Here is a 12,826-nt window from a genome sequence, read left to right as displayed (position 1 = left end):
CGCAGCCCTGCTCAGCCTTCTGGGGAGTCCCGAGGACCGGCCTCCTTCTGGTTTTCCACCTTGATTTGCACTGTCTGTTCTGTCACCCCTGTCTGTGCATCCCCCCGCCACGCTTCTCTCCCCGGCGGTGACCCTGAAGTGGGGGCCCTTTGGGCCGCAGCGGCCTGGCGGTGTTCGCCCAGTGTCCGCAGCTGCCCACCAGCCAGAACGAGCACCTGCCTCTTCTTCCTGCCTCCAGGCGCACCTCTCCCCCCGTGAGCGTGCGGGATGCCCACGGCACCTCTTCCCTCAGCAGCAGCAGTAACTCGGGCTCCTGCAAGGGAAGTGACAGCAGCCCCACGCCCAGGTAACCAGCCACTCCCTCCCACCCGGCCTGGCCAAGCTGGCTGGGGCCCTGAGTGCCCTGGGGGTCGAGGGAGGTGGGCGTTCTAACCATCCCCAACTCTAGCACACTTCCCGGCTGTGTGACCTTGAGCAGGTCACTTCTCTCTGAGCCTCAGTTCCCATCTGTAAGATGGGTATGATCATACCCAGCTGCACGTAACCAAAGTCAGTAGCTGAGACAACCTGGGGATGATGCTTTCAGAACAAGGGGCCAGAGGCGGGAAGCTCCCCGAAGTGTCAGGGACCCCATCTCCACCATCCTTGCTGTACAGCTGTCTCCTACACCTCCAGGCCTCAGGTCAGCATCCAGGAAGGAAGAAGGTAGAAAGGCCAAAGCCCCTGAACCCCCAGAGACTCGTGTTTTTGAGACAGGACACATTCCCCAGGAAATTCTGTCTATACTGTGCTGGCTGGTGCCAGGTATGACTGGCTACAGGGAGAGTTAGAGGTTCCCAGTGTAGGGCCACCCAGGCAAACTGGGAGTTCTGTTGGAGAAAAGGCAAGAATGGATATTGGGAGGCAACTCATGGCGTCCGCCAGCCTGCTCTTCTAGGTGGTACACTGTGAGGGTGGCAGAGTGGAGTTGGTTTAGAAAGTGAAGTGTGTTACAAGTGCAGCATGTGCTTTGGGCTCTCAGCAAAGAGGAAAGGCAGGATCGGGCTGGGGAGGCGGGTAAGGAGAGCAGTGGGTCCTCAGAGACCAGGACGTGCAGGCTGTGATGGCGGCGCCCATCCTGCTTCCCTGCGTTGAAATACAAGGAGTGCGAGCGGGGAGCATGGGCTTAGGATGTGATTCAGTCTGAGTCTCCACTCCCTCATCTGTAAAGTGGAGCTTACAACCCGGAGGCTTCAGGGAGTTGATATCTGCACCCACCACACACTGCTGCAGGCCCGTGACGCGTAACCGCTCTCATTAGGACTTTGGTTCAACTTGAGAATCGTAGGCAAGAGAAGGCCAGGAGACTCTGGCCTGCAGCTCCCATGGCCAGAGCTCCTCCTAGGAAGGCTTGTCTTGAGTGAGTGTCATTTGTGTGACCAGATCACACCGAGGCAGCAGTTCTGAGTTTTCCACCATGACACGCATGATGGGTGACACACATATGCTGGACCCATGCCCTAGCATCCTGTCTGTAACTGCACCCAGAATGGGGGTGGTGGTGGTGTGTGAGTGAGATTGATGATGCATTAATTTACCTTTTGAAAAGTGTATAATTGGCAACTTTAATACTTTTTTATTGGTAGCAGATTTTTGCCACACATGTCATAACTGCAACCCATGGGGGCAGTCCCAACCCTGAGGCTGAGAGCTGCTTCCATGCAAGGGTCTCCTTGCCACCATCAGAGCTGCTGGTGAGCAGTGCCTCGGCTCTGGCCTCACTATAAGTAGCCAGGTGTTCCAAGGCATGAATAGCTGAGGGACATGAATTGTAGTATACTTCCTCTTCTCAGGTACGTATAGTATATATGTAAATATATACTATATTAAAGAATATTTTTTCCCACAAAGAGCTAGTGACTAAAAATATATGAGTGTTAAATGCTATATTGAGAAGGAAAACTCGTGAAAGCAAATGGAAAAAAGTTAAAATAGTTACTTCCTTTATAATCCCCAGCTCTTACTAGTTTAAGTAATCCTGGTTCCTCCACCCCGGCACAGGGAAAAGGCCTCTTTTTCTCACCACAGCTCTGGGTCCCTCTCGCCAAAGCCTTTGCAGGGCACCAGGATGTCTACTGGCCTAACACGTGGGGCTCAGGGCACTTGCTGGCTTCCTCTCTTTTGGAAGGAGATTTCTTAGAGCCCATCAGAGGGGACCCCAAGGTCCCACCTGACACCGCGCCTCTGCCCCTTGCCACACAGAAAACAGGCCAGTGTGTGACGTGACTTGAGTTAAACTTAGAGGCCAGGAGCTGAGTGAGTAGAAGAGAATCGTTTCTCTTTTCCTCCACTTCTGTCCACACTTTCTCTTCAACAGTTTACGATTTACAAATACTTTTTCCTCAGTTAACGTTAGACAGCTTCCCCAAAACTTTTAAAACTGCCTCCAACTTGGCTCCTTCGGCAAATGGGCCCCACCAGGGCCTGTCTTTTCTACACCCATAAAACGTGATTGCCTCTTGCTAGACCTGGGACTCTCCGTCCCCTAAAGGAACAGAGTTGGATGGCAGCAAGGCCTCTGCCAAATTGTGTGAGAACACGCCCAGGTGTTTAAGCCAAAATCCAAGGAGGTTTCTTCCCAAACAGAACAGCCGGCAGGAAGCTGTGAGTTGAGGTGGCCCGGCCGTGGTCTGCTGGTGGCATTGGGGTGTTCCCCTTCCCTGAGTGAAAGCCTCGGCCCTCCCTCCTCCACCGGGTGGGAACTCCTCCTCCTCGGCCCTGGTGGGACCACACACACACACGCACACACACACGCACACACGTCTGCACCACCCTGTGCTAGGGTGTTTGTGGCTGCCGGGAGCGGTACACGTCCAGCCTGCTGCCACTGCAGGGTACAGCTGTGAACAGGGTGATGCCCAGAGACAGCCAGTGTTCACATGTGTGCTCACGTGTGCCCCCAGAGCGTGCACATGCAGATGGAAAGGGTCTGCCTGCATTTGTGTGAACGTGTTCATGAGCTGGCGTCCTAGAGCAGTTGACCCTGGACCAACAAGGGGGTTGGGGTACTGACCCCTCGTGCAGTTGAAAATCTGCATATAACTTTTTACTCCCGCAAAACGTAACTGCTAATATCCTACTGTTGACCAGAAGCCTTCCTGATTACGTAATTAGTTGATTGACGTGTATTTGGTGTGTTATATGTATTATAAACTATACAGTAAGCCCCCTACATACAAACGAGTTCTGTTCCAAGAGAGCATTCATAAGTCCAATTTGTTCGTAAGTCCCACAAAGTTAGCCTAGGTACCCAACTAACACAATTGGCTATATAGTACTGTATTGTAATAGGTTTGTAATACTTTTCACACAAATAATACATAAAAAACAAACACAAAAAATAAAGAAAACATTTTTAACCTTACAGTACAGTACCTTGAAAAGTACACCAGCCAGGTGAACTAACTTATGTGATTGGACATGGGAACGCACGTTCATCTTTGAAAGTTTGCAACTTGAAGGTTCATATGTAGGGGACTTACTGTATTCTTACAATAAAGTAAACTAGAGAAAAGAAAATGTTAAGAAAATTATAAGGAAGAGAAAATACATTTACAGCAATATACTGTATTTATTGATACTGTAAGTTTACATTGTTTTTAAAGTGAATCATCTGTCAGTACATCAATATTGTCTTATATGATACAAAACACTGTAGCTGTTACATGTATTACTAAGACTAGACATCAAAAATGAAAAGATCATGTGAAAAAGAAATTCGTATTTATTTACAGGTATAGTGTGCATGCATTGATAACAGAGAAGCTAGCAATGGTTGCCTAGCTTATCTAATGAATGAATCATTATAAAATTTTTATGGCCTACAGTATTACAGTCATATTCAAAATATGGTATTAGAAACATTGTTACATTTTTCTGAAAACCACTTACCTGTGATGATAGGCTGATAGGCAGTTTCTCCAATTAGGAGAGAAAGGCGTACTGTAGGGTAATGTGATTCTTTGAAAGCAAAGTTGTAGAACACTAAGAAAACGAACGCATTATTAATTTTATATCAACTATCACCCACCTTATGCCAGTGGAAGGACAGGCTGCCACTTCAGTGCCAGTCTTGCACACAGTGTTCTACACGATGAATGCTGAGGCGGTGGTGATGACGACAACACAGAAACGGCTCACACGGTTGCGGCCGCACAGTTACTAGATTTTCACACGAAGTCACTCACACACATACACAGCAGATAAACCCTTGCCCACCGTGCAGGCCCCAGGGTAATTACACGGAGGCGGAGACCTCTCCCACCCTCAGCCTTGGTCTCTGGGTTGGGAGGGTGGACACCTGAGCTCTGGGCTGCGGCGCCGGGACTGGGTTGGCGGAGGTGGCGTCACCCCGGGCGGCGCCAGGCTGGTGCACGCGCTCCGTGACGTGTCCCCCAGCCCGATCTAGAGGAGCGCTGAGCTCCCCACCCTGACGCTGCGCTCGTCACTGGAAAGAGTCTTAATAAAACCCACCTCCCAAAGGGGCTGGCTGTTCTCGTGCCCACAGGGGCCCCGTGGGGGAGGCCTGGCCTGCAGCGCTCCAGTGGCCAGGGGACCAGGATGGGTAGGCGGAGCCCCTGGCTCCTGGAGGCGTAGCGCCTCGCCAGGCCCCTTCCTCCCTCCCTGCTGACAAGCGTCCCCGGCAGGCGCGCCATGAAGTACACGCTGTGCAGTGACAACCATGGCATCAAGCCCCCCACCCCGGAGCAGTACCTGACCCCCCTGCAGCAGAAGGAGGTGTGCATCCGGCACCTGAAGGCCCGGCTGAAGGACACGCAGGACCGGCTCCAGGACCGGTAAGCAGGTGGCCAGGGCCCTGCAGTATCTCTGGGAGGAAGGCGTGGCTGGGGGCTCCTCTGTCAGCAAAAGCTCACCTGTCCCTGCCCTCCCCTCAGCTGCTCCTTGAAGCATCAGGTAGCTGCTTGGGGCCAGGCTGGGAGCAGTTTCCCCTGTGGGGGTCTGTCGGCCCCCCCACCCAAGGCAGTGCTCTCCCAGCTGTAGCCTGGCAGCCCCTTTTGGCCACTTCTCATGCCCTGGCTCCTTTCTACCAGGGGAGGGGCAGCACAGGGCACTCTTCCTGCCTGACCTGTCTCTGTGGGGGAGAAACAACCCCTTAGCCCTCCTTTGCTTCCTCCCAGGGGGTCACCAGGGGCTCGTGACCCACCAGTTTAGGTCTCAGAAGCCTTCCTCCTCATCCATTTATAGATGATGTAAGATCGTGAGAAACCTTCCTCTAAGCTCCCAGCCAGCCCAGGGGTCTCCCAGGAGCCCCCGTGGGCCCGTCTGAGCTCATTCCCCAGACCTGATCCTCCCGGCCTCCCCATTTCCAGGCTGGCGGCTTCAGCTTTATGATCGAAGCTTCAGGGCTGCCCTCTGATCTCGTCATCACCTACCCATCTTCTCCAGACTGTGTCAATTCGGATACGCAGCCGACTGTGAGCTGGACAGGGTGCCGTGCGGGGCGCTGGAGGGCAGGCGGGGAGGCCACCGCTACCACGCCTTCCTTCATCTTTTCTTTCTTTCTTTCTTTTTAATATAACTGCTTTATTGAGATATAATTCACATACCGTACAATTCACCTATCTAAAGTAAACAATTCAGTGATTTTTAGTATATTCACAGAATGGTGCAACCATCAACAGTATCTAATTCTAGAACAGTTCCATCACTCCAGAAAGAAACCCTGTTCCCAGTAGCAATCACGCGCCATCTCTCCCCAGCCACCCTGTCCCTGGCAACCACTAATCTTTCTGCCTCTGTGGATTTGTCTATTATAGTCCATGTAAATTGGAGCATACAGTGAGCATGACTGTGTCTTTCTTGACCAGAGCTCTGCCAGGTAGCTGATCCAGTTTGTATCTGTTGTGCTTTTGAACTTGGGGAGGGTAGAGGTGGCATTCTGTGGACCTCCTTGTCTGTAGTGCTAGGATTTCTGTTTATATTTCCCACTGTCTTCTCACTGATGCCCTGGGTCTGCTTGGCCATTTACACTGATGTCCTCAGGAAGCAGACAGTCCATCTCCCTGCATCCTTTCTAGGGCCGCCCTGTGGCTCAGAGCAGACAGTCTGCCCTGTGTGGTTTGGGCAGGATGCCCTGTAGTGGACATGCCTGCACCTCAGCTCGCCGGCCTCTCTGCCTGATACTCTTGCAGTACCTGTGGCCGTTCTTTACTTGCTGTATTGTCACCCTCCTCACAGGCTCTGAACATTCAGTCTGATACCTCTCATTCCTGCAGTAGCCTACTTCCTCCTCAAAGAAGGAGCTCTGCTTTTACACTCTGTGCTTTCATATATTGTGTCCCCACTTCTAAGATACCCTTCCTCTCATCTTGCTTCCTTGGAAAACTCATCCTATAAGACCCAGTTCAAATGTAACATCCTGCAGCCCCCTGAGACCTAAACAGGGCTGGGAAGCCATAGCTCTGGAGTCCTGCTGGATCCCAGGAGGAGTGGGGCCCAGCTGAGCTGAGCATGCCCAGTCCCTCCTTTCAAACTCACTCTTCCTCCCAGGGCTCAGAGTCAGTGAGGAGGCTTATCCTAGACTGAGCCCCCCACCCTGAGGCAGGAGGAATGAGCATTATCCCCACACCTGTGGGGACGTCCGTTATCGTGGCTCTTGAGCAGCTCCAGGTCCCTGCTGCCATCCCACCTCCATCACCAAGCTGTATCCTGTTGGGCAGCCCTTCCCCTCCTTCCCCTTCCAGTGGATGCCATTGCTGACCTTGTGGCCACTGCAGCCCCGCAGGCCCAGTCCCTTCAGTGTTTTGTGGAGTGAGATTCCTGGGCCCATTTCCTGAATTTCTAATTTGACTTTGAAAAGTGCATGGTGCTTGATCTGGGTTGGTCACTCTGCTGGACTCATAAAATCCAAAGTGATGGTCGTGCCATTTTGGATTTTATGTACGTGAATGTAGGGTTTGGGCTGAGTGGCTGCGTGTGGGCCGGATCACTAAGACGTTTGCTGAAGGAGGAACACCCAGGGTGGGAGTTCAGTCCCATGAATGAGTCTCCTCCTTTCTCACTGCTTTTGGTCCATCCTGTTCAGTCTCACCCTGGCTTTACCTCTGGACTTGATGACATCATTTTCTACTTCACCTCCCTCCCCTGCACCCCCCGGATTCATCTATGCCTCAGGGATTTTAAAAGCCTGAGAGTTTCTGGACCAGAGTCTTCTGACCGTCTAGTTTGCCTGCTCTTGCCTCTTCTTTCGGGAATAGCTCTGTGCCTTTTTTGTCAATCTTCTGGGTCTTCCCTCTCTACAGTAGATACAGAGAGGAAACATCTAACATGGATAGAAGACAGCCACTCTGTTCTCATCATTCTCCTCTGATTCATCCACCACTTCTCATCCCTCCACTTGAGGGAAGATGTAAAATTATCAGCTACATTCAAGGCAGTAATTTCTCTCATAGAAACAAAGTGGCTCATCGCCCTCTCCCCGGGGTCTCTGGCCAAATAGCCCTCCATTGAAAATTTCCACCACCGGCTTTTGTAGGAGACCACATCCCTTTCTGCAGAGTAGAGATTTTAGGTTTAGTTTTTGTTGTTTTATGTTAAGATTTTTAAATGGATGTATTAAGTTTTTATAGCGGTAGCATCTTTAAACTGAGCATCTTTATCGTCTACTCTCTTCTCTGGGTAGTGGATGTAAATGTGGACAGTCATCTGCATTTTGGCTCTAGAGGGTGGGAATGAGGTGGTGGCTCATTCTTGTCCCTGAAGAGGAGGCCTCTCGTGTCCTGACCCCTGGCCCCTCTCCCGTCCCCACTGCTTCCCCGATGGAATAAAGAGGGTGAGGAAGGAGCTCTGAGTCGTTCCTTTGTTTTCAGCCCTGAGGGGCAGCAGCACAGGCCCTGTGTCCTTGGGGACACCCCCTCCTTGTCTGTCCTTGGTGGCGGTGACAGGCCAGGCGGTGAGCATGTGTGTCTCATCTGCTCACAGGGACACGGAGATCGATGATCTGAAGATGCAGCTGTCGCGCATGCAGGAGGACTGGATCGAGGAGGAGTGCCACCGCGTGGAGGCCCAGCTGGCCCTGAAGGAGGCCCGCAAGGAGATCAAGCAGCTCAAGCAGGTCATCGACACCGTCAAGAACAGCCTGATTGACAAGGACAAGGGGCTGCAGAAGTACTTCGTGGACATCAACATCCAGAACAAGAAGCTGGAGACGCTGCTGCACAGCATGGAGGTGGCCCAGAACGGCTTCGCCAAGGAGGACGGCGCCGCTGAGTCGGCCGGCGGGTCCCCCGCCCGCTCCCTTACCCGTAGCTCCACCTACACAAAGCTGAGCGACCCCGCTGTCTGCGGCGACCGCCTGCCCGGTGACCACCCCGGCGCCTCTGTGGAGGACGGGGCTGACAGTGGCTTCGTGGCGACCGACGACACTCTGAGCCGGACGGACGCACTGGAGGCCAGCAGCCTGCTGTCTTCAGGGGTGGACTGCGGCCCCGAGGAGGGCTCCTCGCTGCACGGCTCCTTCAGCCTGGGCCCCCGCTTCCCCGCCAGCAACACCTACGAGAAGCTGCTGTGCGGCACGGAGGCTGGCGTGCAGGCCAGCTGCATGCAGGAGCGCGCCATCCAGACGGACTTCGTGCAGTACCAGCCGGACCTGGACACCATCCTGGAGAAAGTGACCAAGGCCCAGGTCTGCGGGACAGTCCCCAAGCCAGGGGACAGGTGCCCGGAGTCGGATCCCCACCCCCTGGGGCCCAGAGACCCCAACTCTGCAGTGGTGGTGATGGTGGGTGACGAGCTCGAGGCCCCGGAGCCCATCACCCGGGGGCCCACCCCACACCACCCTGGTGCCAACCCAAACCCCAGCCCGTCGGTGAGCGTGGCGTGCCCCGTGGAGGAGGAGGAGGAGGTGGCCGCAGCCGAGAAGGAGCCCAAGAGCTACTGGAGCCGCCACTACATCGTGGATCTGCTGGCGGTGGTGGTGCCGGCCGTGCCCACGGTGGCCTGGCTCTGCCGCTCCCAGCGGCGCCAGGGCCAGCCCATTTACAACATCAGCTCCCTGCTGCGGGGCTGCTGCACCGTGGCCTTGCACTCCATCCGCAGGATCAGCTGCCGCTCGCTGAGCCAGCAGGGCCCAAGCGCCAGCACGGCAGGCGGCAGCTCCCAGCTCTGAGCGGGCCCCATCCCGGCCCGGGCTCCGGCGGCCTGATTACCGATTGTAGGGGTGCCGTCCTCCCTCTCGCACGTTCCCGTGGGGCATCATCTTATTTATTTAGTTTTGGGTTTGGAGGTGGTGTTTTCAGAATGGTAACAGTGTCAGGGGCTGGGAGTGGGGGTTGGGGGAAGGTATCCCAAAACTTCAACAGGAGAGAAGGGAAGAGAGGCCAAGGGCAGGGAGGCACAGGGATGGGACACACTGCGGAGAAAGAAGGTGGTGAGGCCCCCAACCTGGCCCCCCTGCCCACCTGGCCTCTCACACAGGGCAGCCCCTGCTCAGGAAGTCTCTGGTGTGCTGATCTGGGGAGGCCGGGCTTGACTTGTCTGCCAAGCCTCCCCGTCCCCCACCCCCATGTCCTGTCCAGTTCCCTGCTCACCCCAAGCCTTCTCTCCCAAGCCACCCCTTGCCCTCAGCCCGGGCTTCTGGGCCGGTATTATCTCCTCAGATGGAGGTAGCTGCGACCCAAAGTACAGGCACCTGACCGGGACTCCGAGCAGGTCTGGAACCGCTTGGCCTGGGCTGAGCTCCACCCCCTTCAGGCTGCTCCCCGCTTTGGGATTCGGGAGCACAGTCAAGGCCATGGGCCGGAGGAAAGATGGTGATGGGCAGAGGGCAGTGTGGGTTCTGTGTCTGTCTGTTCATCCCAGAGCTTCCCCACATCTGTTTTCCTCCTGGCGCTTCTGAGTGTGTCAGATAATTTTGTAAGAGCCGGACAGGCGAGTGCCGGGGTGTGAACGCTAGCCTGAGCCCAGCTCCCGTCTGGAGACGCTGCCAGCAGGAAAGGAGGAGGCGGGGGCTGGCAGCTTAAGGGGGCACCTCCAGCCTTCTGAGACAGGGCCCTGCAGCCTGGGAGGCAGGGCTGGACTCAGCCACGGCCAGCTGACTGCTCCAGGTCTGACTGCCCTGGAGCTTGCCCTCGTTTTTCCGGGGACCTTAGGACCAACTTCTGCTTTGCACTGTGTTCACTTTGGGGCTTGGTTCTCACGCATCCCAGGGTCTCCTGTGAGGTGGCTCCTTGCTTTCTCGGATGAGGATTCCTAAATCTTACACCTTTCTGCCTCTGAGGGGAATTCCAGCAGGATGACTGGCAAGATGAGGTTTTGAAGCCATGATGTCCGTCCAGGCCTAAGCAAGGTGCCCTGGGATGCTTCCCAGGTAGGGGGTGGAGTGGGGCTCCCAGCCCAAGCCCAGTCAGCCTGGGAAGGTTCACTGGCCCCCCTCCTTCCCCGGGACCACATCTAGGTACCCTGCAAAGCTGCTGACACTTTATTAGCATTATTATTTTACAGAGTAAACCCATTCCTCTTCCTCTGCAGGGCTTATACCTATCTCGTCATCCCACCCGCTCTTCAGAGTTAGGCCCTACATTGGGGGTGGGGCGGTGTTGGTGGGACCCTGTGTCTCACTCACCCCTCCAGCCTAGGGGCCACTCTGGTTCTGCCAAGGTTGCTGGCCAACCCCCGCTGCTCCGACAGCTGTTGCCTGACTCGTGGGCTCTGCCCTTCCTCTCTGTGCCCCCTGCTTGAGGGGGGATGCCTGCATGCACTGGGGGTGGGCAGCCGGCCCAGCCATCGGGGGGAGAGCCCCTCTGCCACGCGCTTTGTGCCTCCAAAGCTCCCCTTCCTCGCTCTGGGCCTCAGACCTGCCATCCTTTGTGGAGCACCCCTCCACCCCAGTCGAACCAAACCCAAACTCTGGGGGCCGGGCTGGGCTGCCCCACAGGACCTGGGGGTCGTGACGTGGAGGGGCAGTGGACAAACCCAATCCAAAGCCAAGCCAGGACTGGCTGCGGACCCCGCCTCCCGTGCCGCGTACTCTCGGAGCTGCGTGGTGTCTCCTTAGAAATAGTCAAAAGCTTTGCCGAGAAAATAAATGTATGACTATTATATTTGACAACATAAAATCTATATATTTTTCACCACTGGAATCTAGTCGAGCTGCGTAGCCCCTCTGCTCCGGTCTGCGTCTTGCTGTCTGTGGCCTTCCTACTGTGTCTTGTGTTTTGATGGACGTGGTCAGGGCCGGGGCTGTGGTCCGTTCTGTCCCTGCTGCTGGAGGAGCCCCTCGTGAAGAGCGGGGACCGAGGACCGTGGACCAGGTGAGCGGAGCTGGCGCCGCCCTCTGCTCCTGCTGTGGCTCGAGACCTGCCTGTCTGGTCAGAGGGGCTCCAGCCCACAGTGTTGGGGGGGGGCCTCTCTTTTGGGGGGTCTGGTGGGACCTTGACGGGCTTTGCCTCTTGTCGGTGGAGGAGGCAGCTCTCTGACCCAGGCCTGGGACAGACGCTGGGACCATGTCGGCCAGGCCCCGGCTCGTGCGTGTGTACGTGTGTGTGCTCGGTATCCTGCATCTATGCAAAAGGGGCAGCGCTGCCTGGGCAGCTGCCAGCGGTGGAGACAGAGGCGCAGTGGCCCACGGGCTCAGGCTCCAAGCCTGACTGCAGGACACAGGATGTGGGGCCAGGACGCAAGGCCGGGGCCCGGGGGCCTCCCGCTGAGTGCTCATCCTCCAAGGCTCCCCTTTTCCTTCCTGCTTAATACCACCTCCTGCTGGGCTGTGACCTTTCCCTCCCGCCCTCCGCTTCTGCACAGAAATCTTTGGGGTCTCCCCTCTCCCCAGCCTCTGGCCAGAGCTGATTAGATCCTAAGGGACCGTGTTCTCAGGAACCACCTTCTGGAACTGCTGGTCCCTTGGAGTCCCACTGCCAGAAGTGGCTTCTCCTAAGTTACAGGGTCCAGGCCAGAGCTGCTTTGCTGCTCCTGTGGTCCAGGCTCAAATCAGAAATCAGAGTCCGGGGCCGGGACTCTGCTCAGAGAGCTGGCCTCAAATGGAGTTTAGCCCAAATATCTCCCAAGGGGATAACTTAGCTTTTCACTGAATACCCTTCCCAGTCGCCACTAGCACAGGGGTATCTGGCAGCACCTTGGGGGGTGGGGTGGGGGCAGATGACAAGGTTCTGGGGTAAAGGCCTACAGAGGGGCCTCTGCCCAGGGAACTCATGACCCCCTCTGACCTAGGAATCAGGGCACACACGTCACAGTGCACTGCTACATTCAGCCATGCCCTTGACAGAGAATTCGGGGGATACAGGAAGGGGGGAGGTGGGGAGGGGTCTTCACTTTTGTCTTCTTTGTCCTTTTGATCAGACAGAGTTGTACCTACAGCAGACAGCTCTGAATTAAAGCATGAAAACACAACAAGACCCTTGGCCTGTTTTCTTTATATTGTGACTTTTGGGGGTGGGGGCGAGGGGGATGAAGGGGGCTCACACTTGTCCCCACCTGCATGGGAGTCATAACACGCATCCTGGAAAAAGCTGAGCGGACAGAGATCTTTCCTGAGGTTGAGGGAACCAGAGAGCTGTGTGCTGGCTCAGCTCTGCCGTGCTTCTGACTCCCCTCCAGGGGGTCACTTGGCGCACCCCACGCCCCCCGTCAGACCCGCGGGGCCCTGTAAGTGCACGTGTTCCATCCTCTCCAGCACCCTTGAAGTGGTTCTCACACCCGTTCTGCAGATGCGGAAGCCAGCTGCAGTCACTGAGCAGGGGGTGCGCGAAAGCCAGGGCCCCCTTCCAGAGCCCCACACCGTCCCCCTCTGGTCATCCATGCCCCAGACCGG

The 12,826-nt window shown here is 55.7% G+C and overlaps 1 protein-coding gene across 8 annotated transcripts in view; it reads left to right on the top strand.

Annotated features, from left to right (window-relative positions):
* The window catches only part of SNPH (syntaphilin), a 41,561-nt gene extending 29,256 nt beyond the window's left edge, over positions 1–12,305 (top strand). For 3 of the 8 annotated variants that reach the window (XM_057529431.1, XM_007193351.2, XM_057529434.1), the window contains 3 exons: positions 239–346; positions 4,686–4,835; positions 7,981–12,305. In XM_057529431.1, the coding sequence (XP_057385414.1) occupies positions 239–346; positions 4,686–4,835; positions 7,981–9,166 (1,444 nt within the window). In that variant the 3' untranslated portion in view covers positions 9,167–12,305. Of the gene's footprint in view, positions 1–139; positions 347–1,628; positions 4,836–7,980 lie in introns of those variants that run through there. The other 5 variants (XM_057529432.1, XM_057529433.1, XM_057529437.1 and 2 more) reach the window with 3 other exon arrangements.
* The last annotated feature ends 521 nt before the right edge of the window (positions 12,306–12,826 follow it).

The sequence above is a fragment of the Balaenoptera acutorostrata genome, chromosome 15 (genome assembly GCF_949987535.1).
Source record: "Balaenoptera acutorostrata chromosome 15, mBalAcu1.1, whole genome shotgun sequence".
NCBI classification, from domain to species: Eukaryota; Metazoa; Chordata; class Mammalia; order Artiodactyla; family Balaenopteridae; genus Balaenoptera; species Balaenoptera acutorostrata.
Note: the sequence above shows the minus strand (reverse complement) of the source record. Positions and strands in the feature narration are given on the sequence as shown.